Genomic DNA, 25,626 nt, shown 5'->3' on the forward strand with positions numbered 1-25,626 from the left:
ATACCTACTGCATAAATCTATATGTTCACCTACGTAGGTTATATTCACCTGTAACTACATAAATAAACAGATAATCATAGGTCCATATTATAAGTAGGTAGATAAATAAATAAATAAAAAATGGTACCTATTTGATAATAACAATAATGGTAACACAGTAAATAAAAGAGACCAACACAAATTTGTGGGCTTAGTATTAAAGAGAGAATTGATGTATTTTTTTCAAACTTTTTTTTCTTTCTTTCTTAAAGAGGAAATATATGTGATATAATAATCTTACAAGTAATTTCTTACAATAAACTAAACTAAAGGGCTTGTAAATAAATAAAAAAATGGTACCTATTTGATAATAACAATAATGGTAACACAGTAAATAAAAGAGACCAACACAAATTCGTGGGCTTAGTATTAAAGAGAGAATTGATGTATTTTTTTAAACTTTTTTTTTCTTTCTTTCTTAAAGAGGAAATATATGTGATATAATAATCTTACAAGTAATTTCTTACAATAAACTAAACTAAAGGGCTTGTAAAAAGCACAATAGAAAAAAAAACATCAATCGGGTCGTTTGAGACCAAGTCAACAAAAGAAACATATGTAGAGAGATGTTGTTTGGCAAGCCCATTTCCCGATCTGAGTTTTATGAGAAAGTATGCCCTGGGGTTTACATGAAACTGTCTGCATCATCCCTCGTCATGTCTGTGTACTCTTTAGCATGCGGGTTCCTGGCTTTGATAACAATATCCATGCACTGAAGATACACAAACTTCATGATCTCACCAAACACATATATCTTGTGTTCTCGTGGACTTATTAGAGGTAGAACATAATTTAATCACCTAAGATTGTCAAGGGGTAAAACCCAATTTTTACACCACCTAATCAAATTTTAATGTCAGGGGTAAAACCCTGTTACTTGAAGAATTTGGGGTTAAATATACCAGTATCTCTGGCAAAAGATTTTAAGAGCAAAAATGAGGTTGGGTGGAAGAGAATGCTTCAAGCATCAACCCAACGTTGAAATATTTGGCATTTTGGCATAGAGATTTTTATTATTATTCGTTCTTACCTAATTTGTCATTTTTCATGTTCTTATGATGCTTTGTATAAAATTTATGTTTGAACATCCAATGAAGATTTGTATAAATGCTCATGGGACATAACTATCCTCACTTCTCTCCATGTTCTTAAGGTAGGTTTAGACGAAGCGAGTCTACTCGCGCATTTACCTCGCTTCCGCTCCCTCGCGTCGTGTAGATGTGTCATTTTTTACTTTTTCATGTTCTTATGATGCTTTGTATAAATTTTTTTATGTTTGAACATCCAATGAAGAATTGTATAAATGCTCATGCTCATGAGAGTCATGAGACATAAAACTATCCTCACTTCTCTCATAATACTTTTACAACCTGACTTATTTACATTCATATCCAAGGTTCTCTTTCTTCCTAAAAATATCTAGGTCTAAAATCTCCTTGAATAGAGATGATTTCACATAAAAATCCTATAAATATGCTCTAAAACTAATTTGTTAAGAGTAAAAAATAAATATATTCATTTGAATGAATCAGTTCAAGAAGGGGCATGAATTTTGTTTACATGAACAAACCCATGTAATACTAATGTTGCACGGATTCAAACATTTGTTTGATACTATTTACAAGTGAAAAATCTCATTTACCTAAAGTTCTGCTTTGAGAAAGAGGATGGACTTTCGTGTCAAATGTAAAATAAAATATGTCAACTCGAGTTGGCATATTTTATCTGTAAAAAAAAAGTTTGGGGCGGAGAAAAAACAAAATTTAGATACCTACACTAGTACACGAAATTAGAATAAATTCGTGAAAATCCTACGAAGTTGGAATCAACTTTACAAATTTTGTCATGAAAAAAAATAAAGGTAATTATACAACTAAAATCCAAAAATTCGGAGAATAAACATCTCTTTTCAAAAAAAGAGACTTACAACGAAACATTGTCACACATATTATGTCTCTTTGTTCAGGAAACTTCAAATATTGATACAGGAAGAAATGTGTGGATTTTAGTTTTAAAAAAAAAAATATTCATCCGTCTCCTTTCATGTTATTGCGAGATGAAAAGTAATTGATAAAGGTTATTTCAGTGTATTGCCTCACCTTTGAGGTTAAAATAAATGTCCTACTAATAAAAATGGAATTAAAACAACAGCAACGGACTTCAATTAGCAACCTTCAAATTCAGTGCTTGAGGGGCAAAAGGTTGCAAGTTAAATTAACTCGTCTCCATTTCAGTAACATCGGCTTTACCATCAGCATCAACCGTTGACTCTGCAACTTCATTCTTAATGTCTGCTTCCTCCGGAACCCATAGCAACCTTCAAATTCAGTGCTTGAGGGGCAAAAGGTTGCAAGTTAAATTAACTTGTCTCCATTTCAGTAACATCGGCTTTACCATCAGCATCAACCGTTGACTCTGCAACTTCATTCTTAATGTCTGCTTCCTCCGGAACCCTCAGCAACCTTCAAATTCAGTGCTTGAGGGGCAAAAGGTTGCAAGTTAAATTAACTCGTCTCCATTTCAGTAACATCAGCTTTACCATCAGCATCAACCGTTGACTCTGCAACTTCATTCTTAATGTCTGCTTCCTCCGGAACCCCTTCCAACTTCTCATAGGTTCTCTTTAGAAGTGTTGTTTCCTTCTTCAACAGCTCCAACGTTTCTGCATACATGCTCTTCATGATCTCATTGAATATTCCGCGCTTCATGTCCTCGGAGAAGTTAATATAGGGTGTGTAGTTGATAAGCTTGTACTTGACCCCCGTGGCCAGTTCATCAAACACGAGAATAGCATCCGCGAAATCTCTGACGATGCGAGTCCCTAGCTTCTCGTCCTGGGGTAACAGATCCAGCACTTGTGACTCCACCTGCTCACCTTTGGCCAACTGTCTGTTATAAATACTTCGCGCTATGAAGTAGAACTTGTTCTGGTAGTTGGTCGACCAGTTCTTGCGTTCAATCCACCGGGCTAGAATGTCGGGGAGTTCGATCTTGTCCCCGGGTTTCCCTCGGATGCGCACAATCTCAACCAAAAGACCGGGAATGAAACCATTGTTGATGTGAAACTTGAGTTTGTTCTCAACCGAGGCGGGGTTCTCCACAAGTGTGTAACCAAAGCCTTCATACGCGTACTGGACAAACTTGTATTGGAAATCCTTGATCAGATCCTCATGAGTACTCTCGACGTTCGGATCAATGATGTAGTCTTCCTCCTTGGGCACCTGATCCCGCGGGAACAGATCACTAGTGAGTAAGTCGATGCTGTCATCAATCACCTTCTCTCTGGTCGCTTTCTCTTCCTCTGTGGCATCAACATACACATAGGTAAGCTCCATGAGAACTTTCACCTTGTGATCCAACAGGTATTCTCGCTTGGCTTTCTTGACTTCATCCGATATGTTATCTACACCAAACCTTGTGTCGAGCAGGGTTTTCAGTTCATATCGTATTAGCTTGACGGCATTGCGATGTCCCAGTAGGTAGCTAGACACCAGCATACAATGGATACGGTCGTGAGGGAATACCTCGTACAAGGCATGTCTCAGGAAGCCAACCTCAATCTTGCCGTTCTCGTTTAGGAAGGGGTTCCGTTCAAGCTGATTGTATTTTTGTTTGACAATTTTAGCCCGTTGTTTTTCAATATTAGAAGACCGCTTCTGTTTGGCCACTGTTTTCTGTGCAACATCACCGTTTGTTTCAGTTTTCACGACCGGTTTTCGTGCACTGGTTGGCTTTCTTATTTGCCTCGTATTGTTGGTTCTCTTGATAGGCGTGTTGGTTTTATTAATAGGTTTAGACGGTCCAGTCTTGTCATTGACGGCTATCTTTTGCTTCTTTTGATTATTGTTATAATAGGAGTTGGAACCAATACTGTTTCTATTATTTTCCTGAGGTTCTCTCTGTCTCTTCATATTGGCTGACCTCGGTTTATAACCTCGTACAGGGCATGTCTCAGGAAGCCAACCTCAATCTTGCCGTTCTCGTTTAGGAAGGGGTTCCGTTCAAGCTGATTGTATTTTTTTGGAGGAGCACCCTGGAAGTTTTGCATCATGGGATTCACCACACCAGGGTTCGGATTGCGACCACTTGCCATACTAGTCAGAAACACTTTGCCAATCTCTTTGAGAATATCATCAGAGCTTGGTTCATTATGAGGAGGGGGCGGATTGGATGAGCCGGGGTGTGTGCCTAACAGACTGGGTTTAGCCATACCAAAGTTATTGCCACCAGGTTGCTGGTTGAAGTCGTTGCTGTTGTTCTGATAGCCTGAGTTACCAGAGTACCCCGAGTTGTTTTGGGGTCTTTGATTAAAGGGAGAGTTATTACTACCACTATTATTATAGTTTGGGTTGTTGTAACCTTGGTTGTTCTGATTACTGTTATTATAGCCCTGATCCTGATTTTGCTTGTACCCTTGGTTGTTTTGATTACCATTATTATAGCCCTGATTTTGCTTGTTGTTATAAGGTTTGTTTGAAGGTGCATTGTTATAGTTTTGGTTTTGACCCTGGGGTTTATTCTGGCCATAGTTATTGCCACCTCTGTTATTAAACTGATTCTTATTGGAGGTGTTACCACCACCATACTTATTGTTATCCGAGTTACCAGAGAAACGGTTATTGGCAGCATTGCCACCGCCATAACGTTTGTTATTGGGGGCATTGTTACCATGGTTGTTTTGCTGTTGTTGGCCTTGGTTATTGGAGTTGTAGTTGTTATAGTTCCGACCCTTGTTGGGTGGGGCATACGAGTTTTTAGTCTGAGAACTAAAACCAAAGTCAAGGTTGCCATTGCTTCTACCGCCAACGTTTTTGGCAATCCTACCGCCTATTATTGGAGTTGTAGTTGTTATAGTTCCGACCCTTGTTGGGTGAGGCATACGAGTTTTTAGTCTGAGAACTAAAACCAAAGTCAAGGTTGCCATTGCTTCTACCGCCAACGTTTTTGGCAATCCTACCGCCTCTGGTGCCCATGTTGGCACCTCTGCCACGAGTTGGTTGTCCACCTCGACCTCTGACCATTTTGATTTTTTTCAAAGAGTTTTTCAACAAAGAAATAGCTCGGGTCAGAAAAATAAAATGGCGCTAAGAATTCAAACGATAAGTCGGAATGAATTCTAAAGAGGTTTAGCTAACAGTAGCGCAAAGCGGGCCTGAATTTGATCGTGAAGTTGAAAATGAGATCAAATGTGGGACGCAACACAATTCAGTGGTTGTGATAAATGAATGTGTTGGGAATTTAAAATGGCGCTAAGAATTCAAACGATAAGTCGGAATGAATTCTAAAGAGGTTTAGCTAACAGTAGCGCAAAGCGTGCCTGAATTTGATCGTGAAGTTGAAAATGAGATCAAATGTGGGACGCAACACAATTCAGTGGTTGTGATAAATGAATGTGTTGGGAATGATGCTTTGTATAAAATTTATGTTTGAACATCCAATGAAGATTTGTATAAATGCTCATGGGACATAAAACTATCCACTTCTCTCATAATACTTTTACAACCTGACTTATTTACATTCATATCCAAGGTTCTCTTTCTTCCTAAAAATACAAAATGAGGTCAGTATTTTGACAGCATTTGATCCTCGTAAGTAAACCGTCGAGGATTATGGCAGTCTGCCGCGGTAAGAGAAAATAAACAGATATACATTTAGAAGACGAGTAGAAAAAGAATTTTTCTATTTTTCTTCAAACCTCCTTACACATTTTTTCTTACATTACCTAATTATCTTTTTGTTACTTTTCAAGACACTTTTATTTCAATTTGTATCTCTACAGCTTACCTATTTGTAGCTGAATTTGTTAATAAATAGATAATATACCACTACCAGACAAAGGATTTAAGTACAAAAACGTACCTACTCGTTTTTTTTTATTTTTATTTTATAGGTACCTACCTAGAATGTCTACGAAGTGCGTATTTACCTCTTTACGGTAGGTAGGTACCTATTTTTGGAACGATTGTTCCATAAACGCTCCGACAAGGTCGTTCACGGAGGCTAGAACTTTGTGGACCACAAAGAATCAACAGTTAAAAAAGTGGAGCCACAAAAAAGGTTCATAATGAGGGAAAGTGTCGTAAGGTGGGGAATAAAATAAAATAAAACAGAGTAGTAGATCAGATAGGCAGTAGAAGAGAATAATAATAAAGGAAGGACGGGCTAAAAAACAACATAGGTATGAAAAAAAAAATCCCTATGGACTAAAAGGGAGGCGCCTTAATTTAACGCACACAGTCACGATCATCTGGCAACGTGGAATTTGAAATTGGAAAAATCTGGCAACACTGTAACATGCGCACAACACGTGAAGTGCAAAATGCGAATCGCAAATTTTTCGAAATCGAATTTTTTTCTGAAATGTGAGTGAAACCCAAAGTTTTCTTATCAAGAGGACTCTTTCCAATTGTTTTACTCTAGCTGTGTCATTTTCAAGAAAGAAACACCATGAAGCAGCTGTTGCAGTTTCGCCATAATCTGCTCAGAGTTCACAGACTGTTCGATATTCAGTTTGAAGAGAAGGACGTCGAAGTTTGGAACAAGCATGTGCGGTATTTCAATATTTACGACCGGAATTCGACTGTGCCCCTTGGCGGATTCTATTTGGACCCGTACCGAAACGGTCAAAAGCTGGATGTGAATCAGGTGATCAGTCTGCGAACCGGGTCTCGAATCAATCAGGTAATGTAGTTTTTTTTTTTTTTTTATTATTCATACCCAAGGAGGTGAAAAGCCCCACTTTGACCAAGGTAATGTAGAGTTCGTGAATTGTCTTTTAAAGAGCTTATTATTTCACCCAGATAATACGTAAACATTACAGACGAAATTGCCAAGGTTATTTTAAACAGTTACCTACACCTACCGTTTAAAATAACCTTGGCAATTTCGTCTGTAATGTTTGGGTATTACCCAAGTACCCTGATATCAGGGTCTTCTAAGGCTAAAGACCTAAGAGGGTTCATTTTCCACACCTTTGCTGTTTCACTAAATTTCAAATGAGCTCCTCAATCGTCCTCACGAAACTGAGAGCATATCATGTGAACAGGGAGGATACCAGCCTGAAATTTCCCTTGCCAACGAAATAGCGAAGATTGAGTACGAAGGGCATCCACTGGTGATTTTTTTATAGCCCAAACCAAACGTCAGCTCAAAGTAATCACCTAGCTAGGGCTGATTGAGAGGCTGACGAAAAATGCCGATCCCGTCTGAATACGGGAAAAGGCGAAGAAGAAGAAGTTTTTCCTAGGAAATAAACATTTTGTATTTGCTCCTGCAGGTTATCACGCCGCTCAACACTCTGATTCTCAACCTCACCGAGCCCCAGTACGGCAAACCCTGCCTGCTCACCTTCAAGCAAGTCGAGAACCTGTTCTTCCACTTTGGCTCCCTCCTACAGCGCTCCCTAACGGGCTTAGCAGTTCCCAAGCCAGACAGAATAGTCTAGCTGAGGGACTGACAGGCAGATCAGCACAGCATTTATTAGTAGGATACATCGGCTTTAATAAACACCCTTTGTCACTGCAACCTGGTTAGATCCTTTGTGACATCAGCACAGCATCTAGTTGGGGCACTATACATAGGGAACAGACCCCTAACCAGCCCAGCTATGTAGTTGGCAGTCCAAAGGTTAAATGGTTGGTTTTAAAAAGATCAAGCCCAAGTCCTCACAACAGTTCCAACTAATGTGACGATTGATTGTGGTTTACAGCAACCCGGTAAGCCAACTGACGGCTATCTTTTGCTTCTTTTGATTGTTGTTATAATAGGAGTTGGAACCAATACTGTTTCTATTATTTTCCTGAGGTTCTCTCTGTCTCTTCATATTGGCTGACCTCGGTTTATAGCCGCCTTGATAGTTTCCATAGTTCATGTTGTTTCTAGATACCCCATAACTCGGTTGGCGTTGGTACGCGAGCGCGGGTTGACTTGGTACACCACCATACCCTGGGTTTACTGGATTACCGGCCAAGTTGTTCAAGTAGCACTTGCCCAATTCCTTGAGAAGATCATCCGGGTTGGATGCCTTGTAGGAAGAAGTCTGACCGTACGCACTGAGACTTGGCGTCCCCGCGTTGTAACTCGGCTGATAGCTGCTGAAACCATTCGAATAACTTGTTGAGTTGTAATTCGAAGCTCCATAATTAGAGGCTTGGTTGAAACTAGGGCCGGTGTTTGCAAGCCACGGCGAAGTTACTGGATAATTACTACTCTTATTGTACTGATTGCTGAACCCATAGTCATTGGTGGAAGTCCAGCGACCCCCGCCACTACTATCCAGGTTTCTTTTCCCACTACCGCCACCGCGGGGGCTGCCTCCATAGGTTTTCCTTTTCCCCACCATTTGGAGATTTCAGAAACACGAATACTTTAATTAAGGGTTTTGGAGTTCACAGAACAACGGGATGTGTAATCACTCTGTCTTGCCAGAAGTATTCATCCAAAACCTGTGGTGAAGACAAACACAGAAAAAGAAACGAAAAGATTTAGAATCGAGCAATTGCTGACAGAGAGGGTTAGAAATGATAACTTTCTCTAGCCTATATCATGGACATACAAATCCACTCATGGCAAAATACAAGCCCTATGAATGGGGATATTTACATTCTCATTCATAGACATATACTTGTTAGGGACAAGGCAATCGGGTTTTGCCCAATATTCCGAGAGTAAAACAAATCTACTCACTGAATATTGAGTAGCAAACCGTCCCGAACCAACTTATAAAAAATCGGAAGCCGGGGTGCAGATATTTCACCCAAAGAAAATAGTTTACTTCCTATAGGATAGGGAAAGTAAAAAGGGAAATATCGTTTCCAAGCTTCCGGTTTGAAAAAACTAAGTCTGACCGACGTACTAACTCGCAATTGAGTATTTTTGATGCGAAAGTGTACCTTGGTATCCCAACAAATACCAAGCAACTATTTAAATACCCGAATTCACTTGCAAAAGTGCAAAGCAATCGAGTGCTTTTTGATATAAGAAATTGTGTCTCGGTATTAACACAGACCAGAGAACACTTAAATAAGTAAATTGCGTTATTGCAAAGAGAGCAAAGCAATATCAAAATTGCTTTAGATGCAAAATTGTGATTAAAGGGCTTTCATATTCCATTCTGATGGAGACAGTTGTCAGGGCACATTGGGTGCTGGTACCAACATTTAGGGCAGTCACCCTAATACCAAATTAGTGATTTTTAGTTTTATTCAAACTCCTACAAAAGGACATATGATGGTGGTTTTAAAGGTCGGATATTATGACACCTATGTGACCAGAGAATACCCCTAATAAGCTAAAAGTAGTATAAAAAGGGGTTGACATTGATAAAAATGTTTTTAATACCATTTTACTACCTACCTATTAATTTTGTCTACAATGGTCACTTACACTTTGCTTTCCTACTGACCAAAAAGATGGTCTCAGATGTAAATAAATCTGGTAGGGTAAATAAAAACATCACCAGAAATTAAAGGTCTGAAATAAATGGGATTCCAAAAAAATCTAAAAATACCTGATATTCAATTTATTTTAGTAACTCCCAAGTACTTTGAAGGTCAAAAAAGATGTTCTTGGGGAATATGAATCATCTAGTAGTATAAAAAGGGGTTGACATTGATAAAAATGTTTTTAATACCATTTTACTACCTACCTATTAATTTTGTTTACAATGGTCACTTACACTTTTCTTTCCTACTGACCAAAAAGATGGTCTCAGATGTAAATAAATCTGGTAGGGTAAATAAAAACATCACCAGAAATTGAAGGTCTGAAATAAATGGGATTCCAAAAAAATGTAAAAATACCTGATATTCAATTTATTTTAGTAACTCCCAAGTACTTTGAAGGTCAAAAAAGATGTTCTTGGGGAATATGAATCATCTATTCTAAAAATACCTGATATTCAATTTATTTTAGTAACTCCCAAGTACTTAGAAGGTCAAAAAAGATGTTCTTGGGGAATATGAATCATCTATAAATAACTGAGGGTCAAAACAGTTATAAATGCCAATGACTTATTAGAATTTAAATACCCGAATTCACTTGCAAAAGTGCAAAGCAATCGAGTGCTTTTTGATATAAGAAATTGTGTCTCAGACCAGAGAACACTTAAATAAGTAAATTGCGTTATTGCAAAGAGAGCAAAGCAATATCAAAATTGCTTTAGATGCAAAATTGTGATGTTATCAAAACATTTTATTTTTCATCATATCAAAAGCAATATCAAAATTGCTATGGATGCAAAACTGTCACGATATGAAAACACATACCGGGAAACAATTGAAGTAACTCAATTGTCAAAAGCAATATCAAAATTGCTATGGATGCAAAACTGTCACGATATGAAAACACATACCGGGAAACAATTGAAGTAACTCAATTAACCCATTGCAAAAGGGAGAAGCATAGTGCTTTCGCGGCAAAAATTGTCAAAGCAAACGAGATTGACAGCAAAATCAGTTCAGTATTCTGTTAAAATAAGGTCAGTATTTTGACAGCATTTGATTCTCGTAAGTAAACCGTCGAGGATTATGGCAGTCTGCCGCGGTAAGAGAAAATAAACAGATATACATTTAGAAGACGAGTAGAAAAAGAGGTATCAAAAGCAATATCAAAATTGCTATGGATGCAAAACTGTCACGATATGAAAACACATACCGGGAAACAATTGAAGTAACTCAATTGATCCATTGCAAAAGGGAGAAGCATAGTGCTTTCGCGGCAAAAATTGTCAAAGCAAACGAGATTGACAGCAAAATAAGTTCAGTATTCTGTTAAAATAAGGTCAGTATTTTGACAGCATTTGATCCTCGTAAGTAAACCGTCGAGGATCATGGCAGTCTGCCGAGGTAAGAGAAAATAAACAGATATACATTTAGAAGACGAGTAGAAAAAGAAACAGTAGAGAATCTTATATTATAAAATCAAGATCCATACTAACATAAAGTCCGACCCATAACTTATAATAGTGGTCAATAAATAAATAGAAGAATAAAAAAAAAGTAAAATACATAAAGCATGCAAGTCATCTAGCTTTGTCAAAAAATGGTAAATTTAGATCTAAGATTTTCGATGTAACAACAAAGAGAAATATGTAAGTCTTGTCAATTGAAAATGTCAAGTATATGGGACTTCACGTGTAAATTGCAAAAAAAGTGTCAGTTCGGAGAATCTCAAGATTACCGAACAGGTTAGTGTGCTTTATAAACAGACACGTTCTAAAATCTCGTTCTTTCTTGACAAAGACCAAGTCTGATTATACAAGCTAAATGCTTTCGCTCTCTTTTATATAAACGAGCGTGTCCATGAATGGACCAACACATGAAACATACGAACTTGTGTACTAGTCCATGTTTAAAGATAAAAAATACTGGAATTTACCTAACTTTACAACAGAAACAATAAGGTTTTTACGATTTTTCTTACATTTAAACACGAATATCATTTGTTTATTCCGCCTCTGCCTCCTCCTCCTCCTCATCTTCCAACGGATCGACAGATGTTTCCTTGTTCTCTTCTCCTTCCTTCACTTCATCCTTCACCATGTCTTCGAACCTAAAAATATCTAGGTCTAAAATCTCCTTGAATAGAGATGATTTCACATAAAAATCCTATAAATATGCTCTAAAACTAATTTGTTAAGAGTAAAAAATAAATATATTCATTTGAATGAATCAGTTCAAGAAGGGGCATGAATTTTGTTTACATGAACAAACCCATGTAATACTAATGTTGCACGGATTCAAACATTTGTTTGATACTATTTACAAGTGAAAAATCTCATTTACCTAAAGTTCTGCTTTGAGAAAGAGGATGGACTTTCGTGTCAAATGTAAAATAAAATATGTCAACTCGAGTTGGCATATTTTATCTGTAAAAAAAAACAGAAACAATGAGGTTTTTACGATTTTTCTTACATTTAAACACGAATATCATTTGTTTATTCCGCCTCTGCCTCCTCTTCCTCATCTTCCAACGGATCGACAGATGTTTCCTTGTTCTCTTCTCCTTCCTTCACTTCATCCTTCACCATGTCTTCGAATTTCTTCTCGCTCGTCTTGATTTTGTTGACCAAGATGTTGAAGGCTCCCGTATACACGCTGTTCACCAGTTCCTCAAAGATACTCTTCTTGACATCTGCTGTGAGGTTGATGTAAGGTGTGTAGTTGAGGAGTTTGAACTTGATGGATGTGGCAATCTTATCGAACATGATAATACAGTCGGCAAAGTCTCGGAGCACTTCAGCACTTACTTTCTCTTTTCCGATGAAATCTGAGATGTCGGTTTGGACCTGTTCGTTGTTTTTCGTCATGTGTTCGACGCTGGTTCTGATTGATCGTTCGACTTTTTCTTTGGTTACCGAGTGCACAATGGGTTTAACATACTTGGTTAGGACAGCGGGTAGAACGGTGTTTGTCTTCAGCTTGACCTTGTCTGCCAACAGATGGGATAGGAATCCATTGTCCAGATGGAATTTCAATCGCTTCTCAGTGCTCTTGGTAGGTGCCGCCCCATTGTTCAATCTGTACAAGAACTTTTCGTAGTAGCTCTTGACGAAAGTCATCTTGAAATTGTTGATAAAGTCCTCTTCCGTGTGGTTGGGATCTGTGACGTATTCCTCTGGCTTTGGGATATGCTCCTCTGTGAAGTTCTGACCAGCAAGGATTGGCAATGCGTCGTCAATGGCTTTCTCTTTCTCTTCCAGATTGCCTTGATCTTTGAACGCCACTTTGTATTCGTTGAAGAATTTGGTTTTCTTTTCTTTCAACAGATCAAGTTTCTTCTTGATCACTTCCTCTTCAGTACCTTCGCCGAATTTCTTGTCCAAACATTTCTTCACTTCATATGAGAGCAACTTAACAGCATTCTGATTTTTCAGTAGAAGTCTTGCTAGGAGCAGGAAATGAGTTTTGTCTTCGTTGCTCAAATCATAGAAAGCTTGTCGTAGGAACGCAGCCAGTGGTTGTTCGTTTTCCTTAATGTCTTTATTCATCTGGAGTAGACTGTACTTGAGACTCTTGAAGCTCATTGTCTTGAGATTTTTGCTCCCTTGGAGGTTACCCTTGGATTTGAATGGCTGCTTTCTAACACCACCGGTTGGAGTGCCTGGAGTTCTTCTGTTCTGAGGGTTGATCTTTCCTCGTACTGCACTGTTTCTGCTGCCACCGCGGGTATTTTGCACGCCACCTCTACCTCCTCTAGGTATCAAACTAAAGAAGCGTGTTAGTAGGATAAAACTATACATCATTTTTGATGCAATATTATTACCAAGATATCCCTATAAGTACTTTTATACTTCAAATAATATAATTGGATTTCTTTGTATGAAAAGCTATCATCATTGAGCAAAGAAGGAAAAAATCAATTTTCTTAATAGTCAGATATATGTATCTATCTAATCAAACTAAAGAAGCGTGTTAGTAAGATAAAACTATACATCATTTTTGATACAATATTATTACCAAGATATCCCTATAAGTACTTTTATACTTCAAATAATATAATTGGATTTCTTTGTATGAAAAGCTATCATCATTGGAGACGGACTGGTGCACCCGATTCAACAATCTTGAAATACTTGCTCAATTCTCGCTCACTCGCATAGATTCGATTGAAGTCATGTTCTTGACCAATGCGATGGAAGTTGTACCAGTTCTCTTCTCCATCCGGAAAATGACCTGCGGACGGGAGGGGAAACCGAGGAGGAAATCCACCTGAGCCTACAGGGGGCCGAGACGCAGGAAATCCACCTGGGCCTACAGGGGGCCGAGATGGTGGAAAACCTCGAGGTGCAGGCGGTACAAAGTTCTCAAGACGGACTGGTGCACCCGATTCAACAATCTTGAAATACTTGCTCAGTTCTCGCTCACTCGCATAGATTCGATTGAAGTCATGTTCTTGACCAATGCGATGGAAGTAGTACCAGTTCTCTTCTCCATCCGGAAAATGACCTGCGGACGGGAGGGGAAACCGAGGAGGAAATCCACCTGAGCCTGCAGGGGGCCGAGACGCAGGAAATCCACCTGGGCCTACAGGGGGCCGAGATGGTGGAAAACCTCGAGGTGCAGGCGGTACAAAGTTCTCATAGTAAGAATCATAGTGACTGGCTGGGAGTGGGGGAGCCTCTTTCTCTGTCGTATCTGTATCCATTTCTTCAACCTTCAGTAGAGATTCAATTTTTTCTCGAACCTCGGGATTTTCTGAAAGTTTCTGCCCCCCTTTCAAACTTGAAATGACCGATTTTCCCAGATCCATGAGGATTTCTTCTTTCGATGGGCGAGATGACACATCTTGAGCATAATCTTCCGATGATAACATTGCACGTCGTAGGAATGGGGATGGAGGTGGTAAGTGACTTTGAGGTGAAACCCGGCGAGGGTACCGAGACGGAGGACCATAGTCATAGTCGTAATCCTCCTCATAATAACTACCATATGCCATTCTAGGCCGACCGAACGGACCAGGTGGGGGACCGAAACGATCCCCAGGAGGACCAGCATGGTCCAATAAACTGGGCAAACGATATCTTTTCATATCTTCTTTAATCTGACCTAAAAACTTTATCTGAAGATGTTGCAGAACCAACAATCAGTACTTGATAAGAGGGGATTTCTCTCTCTAAATTTTAAAGACAATCAAAAGTGGTGCTCCACCGAGATGGGATTTCTTGCAGATAATTATCACAATGAAATTGTCACTTCAAAGACAAATTTCACCCTCAGGGTGCTTGATATTGCAAAGGCAAATTTGTTGAAAACTGACGGAAAGGCAAGAATCACCTTCAATCAGGGGGAATGGAGAACCGAAGGCAAACCTCACCTTCAGCCAAGTGATACAGCAAGTGGAACTTGCACCGTACCTGTTTGAGACAAACAGAAAACAAAGCCAAAGGTTATTGTTGCTCAATGGTTTTCAATGAAATGACTAGATAAAAAAATAAAAATGGTTTACAATTGTGAACAATTATATTTGTATGCATCATAATTCATAATGAAATTGAGTCCAGGTTACACCTAGTCTCAAAAGGATCAGGGTAATGTAGTGGGAAATGTCCAATTTCAACTTTGAGCAACTTCCTCTTTGATTTCTTAAAACTTAAACTCTCAGAAAATACAGATTTACAAAAGTACACACACAAATAAATAGGAATGAAAAACCAATGCATGTTAGGTTTAAATTTTTTTATTATTATTTATATCAAATTTTCACCAATTCAAAATAAAGTAATTCAACATTTCAAGTTATTCCCCATTAAATTTAAACATAACCCATCTCTACAACAAAATAAATGTATTGAGTACCTACTTAATAAAGGGTGTTCCAATAAGAACACAAGATTTGAAAGGGTCATAACACTCATAACTTTTTTATGTGTTGTTTTATCTTGCCCAATCTTTGACAGATTAGTTGTAAATATATCAAAAATTAGTCATCATGGAGTCTAAAACGTTCAACAAAACTGTGTCAATTTTATTATTAGCATAATAAAATTGACACATTGTCACATTTGCAGGAGCATTTTCCTAGTCAAAATTGTGTCATTTTCCGTTTTTCTGGCAAGAAATGGCCTCCCACTAGACTATTTTTTGTGAGGGTATCTATGTGTTAGCATAATAAAATTGACACATTGTCACATTTGCAAGAGCATTTTCCTAGTCAAAATTGTGTCATTTTCCGTTTTTCTGGCAAGAAATGGCCTCCCACTAGACTATTTTTTGTGAGGGTATCTAATTCTAAAGAGGTTTAGCTAATAGTAGCGCAAAGCGGGCCTGAATTTGATTGTGAAGTTGAAAATGAGATCAAATGTGGGACGCAACACAATTCAGTGGTTGTGATAAATGTATGTGTTGGGAATGTGTTCTGCGAGAATATCCTCGGGGGAGCCAAACAGGAGGCTTGTCAAATTTTAACACCGCAACAAGGGGAATCCACACCTAGTATAAACAAACACACAGAAAGAACAAAATGTCATTAGAAACTTCGTTTTCAAAAGAAAACTTATGGAGGTTTGATATATCCATTTAAGTGTACAAGGCATCTTCGGAAATGCTTTTTGGACGCCAAAAGAAGTTATCAAGTGTTGGGAATGTGTTCTGCGAGAATATCCTCGGGGGAGCCAAACAGGAGGCTTGTCAAATTTTAACACCGGAACAAGGGGAATCCACACCTAGTATAAACAAACACACAGAAAGAACAAAATGTCATTAGAAACTTCGTTTTCACAAGAAAACTTATGGAGGTTTGATATATCCATTTAAGTGTACAAGGCATCTTCGGAAATGCTTTTTGGACGCCAAAAGAAGTTATCAAGAATAAATAAATTTACCTAATAAAACCAAATTGGCATGAAAGGACTTTTTAGCCTAGACCGACAGTATAAACAAGGTACATTAAATTTAATTGATTAGTTCCTATTAGTAGACAAAGTAAGAGAAAAGTGAAGACTAATGTTGTATGTAAAATAAACCTCGATTTAACTATGTATACCTCGTTGATCTTGACTATGGAAATTTATCGTAACCACGACATAATGTTACAATTTTTTGCTCCATACAAGATTAACCTTTGAGCTTGGTGAAGACTAATGTTGTATGTAAAATAAACCTCGATTTAACTATGTACACCTCGTTGATCTTGACTATGGAAATTTATCGTAACCACGACATAATGTTACAATTTTTTGCTCCATACAAGATTAACCTTTGAGCTTTATTCTAAAAACGGTTTTTATAAGACATACCGAAACCAGTGGGTTGTAATTGAAAATCCCTAACGTTTATCTTTTTTTGGGGACTGAAAATCTGTAACTATCGAGGTTATATTGGATATCGAGGTTATTGAATCGGACAATTAGAACCTAGAAAAACACACATTTTTCGTAAGCGGGTACAGGTAATAACATCATTACTATTGGATTAAATCTTTTTTCTCCTCCGAGAGGAAAGTACTGTAACTAAACTAAGCCGGTCTGAGACTTAGGTGTAAGAGCCTTTGAGCTTTATTCTAAAAACGGTTTTTATAAGACATACCGAAACCAGTGGGTTGTAAGTTGTAATTGAAAATCCCTAACGTTTATCTTTTTTTTGGGGACTGAAAATCTGTAACTATCGAGGTTATATCGGATATCGAGGTTATTGAATCTGACAATTAGAACCTAGAAAACACACACATTTCTCGTAAGCGGGTACAGGTAATTCATTACTATTGGATTAAATCTTTTTTCTCCTCCGAGAGGAAAGTACTGTAACTAAACTAAGCCGGTCTGAGACTTAGGTGTAAGAGCTGACAATTAGAACCTAGAAAAACACACATTTCTCGTAAGCGGGTACAGGTAATAATATCATTACTATTGGATTAATTTTTTTTTCTCCTCAGAGAGGAAAGTACTGAAACTAAACTAAGCCGGTCTGAGACTTAGGTGTAAGAGCAAACAGCCCAGAAAGTTGGGTTAAGCTTATAAGAAACTCCTGTGTCTAGGCCAGTTTGGCAAAAAAAGAAAGTAAAATAAGCATCGGCGAAATCATATTTTGATGGCTATCGAAAGGCCAGGTGTGAAAGTCTGAAATGAAGAACTTGTCATACCAATTACCAATGGTTTTTAGGTTCACAAAAAAATTAGTAAAAACCTGTGAGCACAGAAAGACTTTTTTAGTCTTAGCCGACAGTACAAACATGTAATGGTTAAAGTAAAAACGTTCGCCGAGTAGGGAGTGTTAAGATGTGCGTTTAACATCAGAGATGGTTAACCCATCTGATGTTGGTACACTAGGTGGAATATACAAAAGCTTTATCTAGCTTGAAATCTTGTCCAAATGGATAAGATTTGGGGGGGGGCAAAATTTTAGAATTCCCTAAGGTAATTGGATACAATCATGTTTAAGAGCTTGAAAATTACAATGTAAGGGGCAGTTGGGAGAAATCCTTGACGGAAATTTCCGAGTTTCTTTGCAAAGAGCTACAAAAGACAAAGAAATGGGCAAAATTTTAGAATTCCCTAAGGTAATTGGATACAATCATGTTTAAGAGCTTGGAAATTACAATGTAAGGGGCAGTTGGGAGAAATCCTTGACGGAAATTTCCGAGTTTCTTTGCAAAGAGCTACAAAAGACAAAGAAATGGCTGTCGTTGCTACAACTGCAAAACGAACTACTGCCGTCACTAATGCTCTAATAATATGTGTGCAGTGCCAGTTTTTGCTCATGACTATGGACTAGCTCCTAGTTCCATAGTTAAGAGTGTAGAACACTAAACAAACAAAAATCACAGTTGGATAATGTCAAAGTTAGTATGTTTGTACAATATCAAACTATAATATGTGTGCAGTGCCAGTTTTTGCTCATGACTATGGACTAGCTCCTAGTTCCATAGTTAAGAGTGTAGAACACTAAAAGAAATGGCTGTCGTTGCTACAACTGCAAAACGAACTACTGCCGTCACTAATGCTCTAAGACTGTCTCGCTGGAGGACGTAAAACTGAGACAAAACCAGCCCTGTCAAGCCACAGACAATAACACTGGCTCTTTTGAGGGTACCTGAATGGGACTATGGTCAAGTCCGTCTCAGGAAGTAGGGTACAACGACATAATTATGTACCTGAATATCCCTCATCAGACCCCTACGATTTAGGGGCCCTGAACTAGCTCTCTGGCCTCGATGACACCTCTTGGTATCCTCTTAATGGGATAGTAGATGAACTCACAGATTTTCTCTGGAATAAACCTGAGTGTGCAGACTCTTTAGAGGTGCTACAGGTGAATTTTAGAGAAACTGGGGAGGTTGAAATATACCAGTGAGGGTACTTCTAGGTGTTGACTTTGTAAATTATTACCCAAAAATTACACGATCAATTCGTGTCCCATTATTTCCTTTTGGTGTACCCCACTTTGTTCATCATCCCGATTCTGTTTCTCAATTCACTCTGCCATCTCCTCATTCTCACTATCAGACTCTTTTTCTTGTTTTTTCACCTCTTCTGTAGCCTCCTCCATTCCCTCATCTTTCTCCAAGTCCACAAACTCAAATGTATCCATGCCTATCTTGACTTGGGGGGCAAAAACACTCAGACCTTCACCTTTATAGAACAAGTATATTAATTAAATTAAATTGGATTGAATCGAATGATTTATAGCGTGGGACTACCCAACGTAACCAATAATGTATAAAAGCTGTTTTTTTTTTAGCCCGTCCTTCCTTTTTAAAAGGCTTATCAAATTTTGTGAAATCGTTAAATAGAAAATAGTGACTCTATACGTGAAATAGGTTGACTTTGTAAATTATTACCCAAAAATTACACGATCAATTCGTGTCCCATTATTTCCTTTTGTTGTACCCCACTTTGTTCATCATCCCGATTCTGTTTCTCAATTCACTCTGCCATCTCCTCGTTCTCACTATCGGACTCTTTTTCTTGTTTTTTCACCTCTTCTGTAGCCTCCTCCATTCCCTCATCTTTCTCCAAGTCCACAAACTCAAATGTATCCATGCGTTCGCCCTTGGTCAAAATGTTCAGCGCATCTCTATAAACTTTATCTATCAATTCATTGAGCAGGCTCTGTTTCATTTCAAGAGGCAGAAGAATATGCGGCGTGTAGTTGAGCAGACGGTAGCGGATAAACGTGGCAAACTTATCAAACATGAGGATACAGTCAGCGAAATCCCGCACCAGTTGAGTATCCGAATTTTCCACCGCAATGTACTTAGTGATGGGAGTTGTCAGAATTTCGTTCTTTTTCTGACACAAGTTATACACGTCGTTCAATAAGCTCTCATTCTTCGCCTTGTGAACATCGTTGTGCTGGAAGAAGTACGTGCCTACAAGCTCCGGCAAAACTTTGATGAGGGTTTTCGCACGCACCGATTCCACCAGGAGAAAAGCGATGGTCGGATTATTATCCAAATAAAACCGGATGCGTTTCGCAATATCCTTGGTGCGTGTGTTGTATTCATTCGGTTTGAACTGGAACACTTCGAACGCGTTGAATCCGAAATCGTACCTGAAATCATTCACAAAGTCTTCCTCCAGTCTGCTATGGTCCTTCTTGTACAGATAGTCTTCCTTGGTGGGGATATCTTTCTCAGTGAAATTCTCACCACTGATTATGTTCAGATAGTGGTCAAGTTTCTTCTCTTTGGCTTCCAAATCTTCAGGGGTCGCTCTCGTTTTGAACACTTTCTTGTATCCATCGAGAATGTCGTCTTTGGTTTCTTTCAAATATTTGGCACGCTTTTCTTTGTTCTCCTCGACACTTGGATCCCACTTCTCATCCAGTTTGGTCTTGGCTTCGTACGTGAATAGTTTGAGTGCATTGGGATGTCGTGATGCGAACTTGGAGAAGATGAGGCAATGAACCATAAGGTCTCCCTCGCACATATCATAGGCAACCCGTTTCAACAGTACAAGTGGCAGGTGATCGTCAGCGCTGATGTGTTTGTTCTGGCGTACACTTCTGTATTTGTTCTTCAGCAACATGATCTCCTTGAACTTCAACACGCGTTGCTCCTTCCACTTCCTCCTCTTTTCCGCCTTAGCGCTGGACTGTGCAGGGGTAGTGGGAGGTGGCTTCATGAAAGCTGTCCACTTGGGTTTGAAGTTCTGTGTCTGCTGCAAGCCGCCGCGTCCTCTCGGCATACCCTTCTGCCACACATACGGGTTGTAGCCCGGACGTCCTCCGTAACCTCGGCCACCACAGAAATCATCTCGGCCTCGGTACGGGTTACTCAAGTAGAAATCGTCCGCATAACCACCGTCACCTCCATATCCATCATCATCACCATAACTATCATTAGAGAACCACTCTGGGTTCGTGTTATAATCATACCCACCACTGCTGCCGGACTGATAATACCCACCATAGCTAGAACTATTGCCACGCCTACTGTCATAGCCTCTCCGCCAATTACCAAACCCAGAGGGGTTGTTCGTGTTGGACGGAGTCCCCCCACTTTTCCAACAGTCACCCCCCTTATTACCATTGAATGCCATTATACTTTTAAATCGTTTTTCTAGTAGAGATCTTGAAGTTAATGGATAATACACAGTTTATTTTTCTGTGCTAATAATTAATTTTTTTTCACTTAAATTTAGAGGTACCTATTATACTGCTTTAATAATTTGAAAACTAACAGTACTGATGGCTTAGAACCGTTAAATCCCTAGGTCCACACACGAAATAGGCAAGTTCAGTATGCCAGCACGAGATCACACCAGATTTGACAGTACTGATGGCTTAGAACCTAACAGTACTGATGGCTTAGAACCGTTAAATCCCTAGGTCCACACACGAAATAGGCAAGTTCAGTATGCCAGCACGAGATCACACCATGCAAGTTTGATGTCCAGGCTGTCTGAATGCCGCGCTACTCCTCTATGTCCGACCGTGAGGCTTCTTGATTGCTGACGACAACACAACCCCAAATATTCGATACCGCGCCGTCCGATTGGAGAGAAAGCTTTGAGCCTCAGTAATTGCTGATAGCAACCAGATCCAAAGGGTATCTAAAAGCACAGGTTTACACCAACAAACCCACAAGCTTTGAAGCATTGAAATGTGCAATTGAAAGTTGCATCAACGAGATACAGCCTGATTTCCACAAATTTGTCATCGAAAATTTTGTCAAAGGGAAATGAATGTACCATCAAAGTCAAGGAAGTTATTTGTCTGATTATTGTTCGATACAAAATTTCAGAATGTTTACTTCTCAAATCATCTAAGAAGTCCAAAATCTTGCATTCTTATTGGGACACCCTTTAGTACCTAGTGAGATTTTTTTTCTACTTGTTTTCGGGCAGAAACGGATGACAGAAAGGGAGAAATAAACCCATTCTAAGGACATTTACTTTAGTAAGTTTGTAGGTATTTAAACTACTTATAATAACAAATTATTAAAAAGTGTCCAAAAATTTAACTTAAAAAAAAAAAATCAACTGCCTACAGCAGCCAATTTTTGACCAAAAAATTTCTATCTTAAAATACAGGGAGTGTGATAAGGAATCATATAAAGTATGAAAAAATTTGTTTTTTTTTTTCAAAGTTTGAAGCAACATTGACTTTGGTTGATATCTGGATGGGTGACTATCCAATTTTTACCAAATTGTTACAGTCGCGTCCTTGGAACATATCGGTAAATCATACCAAATTTCATCGCTTTACAACAAACCGTTTTTTTGAGATATTTCAAATTTAAAAAAAAAAATCTGGTGTGAACATCACATGACTTTCTATTACATTTACAAAATACGTATTAAAAAAAAAAAAAATTCAAGTCCCGAGCCTGAGCCGCCTACGGCAGCCAATTTTTGGTCGAAAATTTCCCATCTTAAAATACTCCCCATGTACTGAGGGATCATTAAAAAGTGTCCAAAAATTTAACTTTAAAAAAAAAAAATTCAAAGTCCAAAATCAACCGCCTACAGCAGCCAATTTTTGACCAAAAATTTTCTATCTTAAAATACAGGGAGTGTGATAAGGAATCATATAAAGTATGAAAAAATTTGATTTTTTTTTTTCAAAGTTCGAAGCAACATTGACTTTGGTTGATATCTGGATGGGTGACTATCCAATTTTTACCAAATTGTTACAGTCGCGTCCTTGGAACATATCGGTAAATCATACCAAATTTCATCGCTTTACAACAAACCGTTTTTTGAGATATTTTATTCACAACCTTTTCAACATTTTCCATGAAATGAGGGTTAAGTAACAATTACTTTGGTTAATATCTGGATGGCGCCGCGCTACTCCTCTATGTCCGACCGTGAGGCTTCTTAATTGCTGACGGCAACACAACCCCAAATATTCGATACCGCGCCGTCCGATTGGAGAGAAAGCTTTGAGCCTCAGTAATTGCTGATAGCAACCAGATCCAATATCGGAGAGGTTCCGCAACGCCGGTAAGGGAGCTTCAACTTCGGCGATTGCTGACAGCAACCGAGAGTATTCGACTAGTTGCTGACAGCAACTAGATTGACGAGCGAAGGCGGGGTGAAACGCCCAAGTCGGAAACCGGGTTCCGAATCCCACGATGGTTGGCCAAGCATTCCGCAACGCCGGTAAGGGAGCTTCAACTTCGGCGATTGCTGACAGCAACCGAGCTGACAGCAACTAGATTGACGAGCGAAGGCGGGGTGAAACGCCCAAGTCGGAAACCGGGTTCCGAATCCCACGATGGTTGGCCAAGCCGATGGTCGCGCGACGCGAGGGCCTCTCTTTTCGTGGAGGCTGAGGGTAGCGTCAACTCTACCTCCTCTTTTTTCGGTGGACTGATGTGGACCTTTCCCACCGTTTCTATTCTGAAGTCTTAGTCACAAACCTGGCGGGGAACAAAAGAAAACACAGAGGAACGTAAGAAAAGTGAAATCAGCAGTGAGGGGAAAATATTGTATTTTGTTAATTAGCACACAGAAATTTCAAGAATTATAAGGGGGAAATGAGCCCATCTAAGAATACAAATAGAAGCAATTCAAATAGACAAAAATAAAAGGTACAAGTTATACGCTAAGAGTGGAGTCAAATTTATGGGAAGGTCTAATACAAAATAGGGACCAAAAATTTAGTGGGTGTACCCAAGAATCGGTAAGGAGAGGGTAGTTCAATGTTTAAGAGGGCCCAAGATAGTAGTAGCCTCAATCAGCATTTGTGTTAGTATTTTTATTTAAAATTTAAAGTTCATTGGATATTTAAATTTATGGGAAGGTTTAATACAAAATAGGGACCAAAAATTTAGTGGATGTACCCAAGAATCGGTAAGGAGAGGGTAGTTCAATGTTTAAGAGGGCCCATGATAGTAGTAGCCTCAATCAGCATTTGTGTTAGTATTTTTATTTAAAATTTAAAGTTCATTGGATATTTCATTAATATTAATAATAGTAATAATAATTATATTTAAGTCAAAAACCAGGGTAGTTTCTCATATAGGTAGCCGTGCATTAAAATGAGCAAATTGATTAGAATATCTATTACACGATTGATTAAATTTCAATGTAGGTGTCTAATGTAATGTCTCCATAAAAGATAAACTTTAATAAAAAGAATCTATTAGTAGTATAGTGGGGAAAATTTAATTAAAATCTACAAGGCTAACATAACAAATTTATTAATTCCCGTATTGTTTAATAATTGAAATTTAAGCACAATAGAAAAAAAAAAAACATCAATCGGGTCGTTTGAGACCAAGTCAACAAAAGAAACATATGTATAGAGATGTTGTTTGGCAAGCCTATTGCCCGATCTGAGTTTTATGAGAAAGTATGCCCTGGGGTTTACATGAAACTGTCTGCATCATCCCTCGTCATGTCTGTGTACTCTTTAGCGCGTGAAGTTAGCACCACAACTTTTGCTGCGAATTTGTACCAAAGCCCATCATTTAGTACCCATTTTGTATGTCTGTGTACTCTTTAGCATGCGGGTTCCTGGCTTTGATAACAATATCCATGCACTGAAGATACACAAACTTCATGATCTCACCAAACACATATATCTTGTGTTCTCGTGACATACGGATGTAGGGGGTGTAATCCACCAACTGAATTCTGATCACGCTTGCTTTCTCATCAAAAAGCTTCACACACTGTTTGAACTTCTCAATATTGAGAGGAGCAATGCCAAGATCTGACTTGCAGTACTCTTCCGGATCGGTTTGTACCAAGTAATCTACCGTTTTCTTCGCTCTGTCTAAGAGCTTTCCATCAATTCTGACAGCAGCTTCGCGACAAGGTCTGTCCATATCAGTGATGTATTTCTTTGCCATGGCGGGCAGTTGGACAGGCTGATTCTGAGAAGCCATGACGATCATCTCAGCCACGAAGCCATTATACCGTTTTCTTCGCTCTGTCTAAGAGCTTTCCATCAATTCTGACAGCAGCTTCGCGACAAGGTCGGTCCATGTCAGTGATGTATTTCTTTGCCATGGCGGGCAGTTGGACAGGCTGATTCTGAGAAGCCATGACGATCATCTCAGCCACGAAGCCATTATGTATCTATCTTGACTTGGGGGGCAAAAAACACTAAGACCTTCACCTTTATAGAACAAGTATATTAATTAAATTAAATTAAATTGGATTGAATCGAATGATTTATAGCGTGGGACTACCCAACGTAACCCATAATGTATAAAAGCTGTTTTTTTTTTTTTTTTTTTTTTTTTTCAGTCGGCCTCGCACAAACAAAGCTAGAAGGTACTACCCCGTAGGTAGAGAATTTTAGATTTCATGCGGTAAATTCCTCATAAGCCCAACTCAAAACATAGGAGGAGTGTTGAAAAAGGGATTTCGCCATTGAAACATGAAGAATTTGAAGGTGTGAGTAACCTTTTTACTTTTTCATGGGAAAAATCGAGAATAGGTAGGTAAAAGAGAAGGGCTTCGTTTTCCCAACGCCCCATGCATTTCATCAGATTTCGAACCAAAGGTGCTAGAAAGTTGGTCTTACCTTTGAAATGATTAGGAGGAAAGCGTCTTTACAGCTGGAACGTCAATTAGCGCACAAATTAGGTGTAAAATGTGGAAAAACTTCGGAAAATTTAAATTGAATTACTCAAAATAAAAAGCTGAATCGGCTTCAGAATCAGAAAAATTCCGGATCCCACGGTCACCAA

The 25,626-nt window shown here is 38.7% G+C and overlaps 4 protein-coding genes and 3 long non-coding RNA genes across 9 annotated transcripts; 3 read left to right on the top strand and 4 right to left on the bottom strand.

Moving 5' to 3' along the window:
• Window positions 1-1,343: 1,343 nt before the first annotated feature.
• On the bottom strand, window positions 1,344-25,626 carry LOC103509396. 2 transcript variants are annotated; one of them, XM_026823751.1, is made up of 5 exons: window positions 25,461-25,626; window positions 7,872-8,483; window positions 2,619-3,960; window positions 2,357-2,473; window positions 1,344-2,211 (listed from the first exon to the last, which is right to left on the bottom strand). In XM_026823751.1, the coding sequence occupies exons 2-4, from the start codon at window positions 8,378-8,380 to the stop codon at window positions 2,399-2,401; spliced, it is 1,926 nt and encodes a 641-aa protein (XP_026679552.1). In that variant the 5' UTR covers window positions 8,381-8,483; window positions 25,461-25,626; the 3' UTR covers window positions 1,344-2,211; window positions 2,357-2,398. The 2 variants fall into 2 exon arrangements, with proteins under 2 accessions (XP_026679552.1, XP_017299669.1); XM_017444180.2 differs by having other exon boundaries at window positions 2,357-2,433; window positions 2,579-3,894; window positions 7,806-8,483.
• LOC113467530 lies at window positions 6,538-7,430 on the top strand. The gene is made up of 2 exons (XR_003391584.1): window positions 6,538-6,720; window positions 7,316-7,430. It is a non-coding gene; the product is annotated as an uncharacterized LOC113467530 (long non-coding RNA).
• Window positions 9,136-9,919, top strand: LOC113467531. Its single transcript, XR_003391585.1, has 2 exons — window positions 9,136-9,334; window positions 9,628-9,919. It is a non-coding gene; the product is annotated as an uncharacterized LOC113467531 (long non-coding RNA).
• On the bottom strand, window positions 10,733-13,282 carry LOC103509405. The gene is made up of 2 exons (XM_026823755.1): window positions 12,068-13,282; window positions 10,733-11,579 (listed from the first exon to the last, which is right to left on the bottom strand). The coding sequence occupies exons 1-2, from the start codon at window positions 13,280-13,282 to the stop codon at window positions 11,484-11,486; spliced, it is 1,311 nt and encodes a 436-aa protein (XP_026679556.1). The 3' UTR covers window positions 10,733-11,483.
• LOC103509395 lies at window positions 18,847-21,510 on the bottom strand. 2 transcript variants are annotated; one of them, XM_017444181.2, is made up of 2 exons: window positions 19,519-21,231; window positions 18,847-19,066 (listed from the first exon to the last, which is right to left on the bottom strand). In XM_017444181.2, the coding sequence occupies exons 1-2, from the start codon at window positions 21,014-21,016 to the stop codon at window positions 18,948-18,950; spliced, it is 1,617 nt and encodes a 538-aa protein (XP_017299670.1). In that variant the 5' UTR covers window positions 21,017-21,231; the 3' UTR covers window positions 18,847-18,947. The 2 variants fall into 2 exon arrangements, with proteins under 2 accessions (XP_017299670.1, XP_008472230.1); XM_008474008.3 differs by lacking the exon at window positions 18,847-19,066 and adding an exon at window positions 21,268-21,510 and having other exon boundaries at window positions 19,203-21,152.
• LOC113467532 lies at window positions 23,354-24,220 on the top strand. The gene is made up of 2 exons (XR_003391586.1): window positions 23,354-23,556; window positions 23,727-24,220. It is a non-coding gene; the product is annotated as an uncharacterized LOC113467532 (long non-coding RNA).
• On the bottom strand, window positions 23,755-24,841 carry LOC103509394. Its single transcript, XM_008474007.3, has 2 exons — window positions 24,415-24,841; window positions 23,755-24,325 (listed from the first exon to the last, which is right to left on the bottom strand). Exons 1-2 carry the CDS (start codon window positions 24,823-24,825, stop codon window positions 24,293-24,295), a joined length of 444 nt encoding a protein of 147 aa, XP_008472229.1. The 5' UTR covers window positions 24,826-24,841; the 3' UTR covers window positions 23,755-24,292.

This window comes from Diaphorina citri, unplaced genomic scaffold (genome assembly GCF_000475195.1).
Source record: "Diaphorina citri unplaced genomic scaffold, Diaci psyllid genome assembly version 1.1 scaffold494, whole genome shotgun sequence".
Taxonomy (NCBI): domain Eukaryota; kingdom Metazoa; phylum Arthropoda; class Insecta; order Hemiptera; family Psyllidae; genus Diaphorina; species Diaphorina citri.

Coding starts and splice junctions, on each gene's coding strand:
- LOC103509394 (XM_008474007.3), bottom strand. CDS start 24,825: ATGATCGTCATGGCTTCTCAGAATCAGCCTGTCCAACTGCCCGCCATG. Junction 24,326..24,414: donor ATGCTAAAGAGTACACAGAC/ATACAAAATGGG, acceptor GAGTACACAGAC/ATGACGAGGGATGATGCAGA.
- LOC103509396 (XM_026823751.1), bottom strand. CDS start 8,380: ATGGTGGGGAAAAGGAAAACCTATGGAGGCAGCCCCCGCGGTGGCGGT. Junction 3,961..7,871: donor CAAGGCGGCTATAAACCGAG/GTCAGCCAATAT, acceptor TTATAAACCGAG/GTCAGCCAATATGAAGAGAC. Junction 2,474..2,618: donor GGGTTCCGGAGGAAGCAGAC/ATTAAGAATGAA, acceptor GAGGAAGCAGAC/ATTAAGAATGAAGTTGCAGA.
- LOC103509405 (XM_026823755.1), bottom strand. CDS start 13,282: ATGATGTATAGTTTTATCCTACTAACACGCTTCTTTAGTTTGATACCT. Junction 11,580..12,067: donor GCGAGAAGAAATTCGAAGAC/ATGGTGAAGGAT, acceptor AGGTTCGAAGAC/ATGGTGAAGGATGAAGTGAA.
- LOC103509395 (XM_017444181.2), bottom strand. CDS start 21,016: ATGGCATTCAATGGTAATAAGGGGGGTGACTGTTGGAAAAGTGGGGGG. Junction 19,067..19,518: donor CATTTTGACCAAGGGCGAAC/GCATGGATACAT, acceptor AAGTCAAGATAG/GCATGGATACATTTGAGTTT.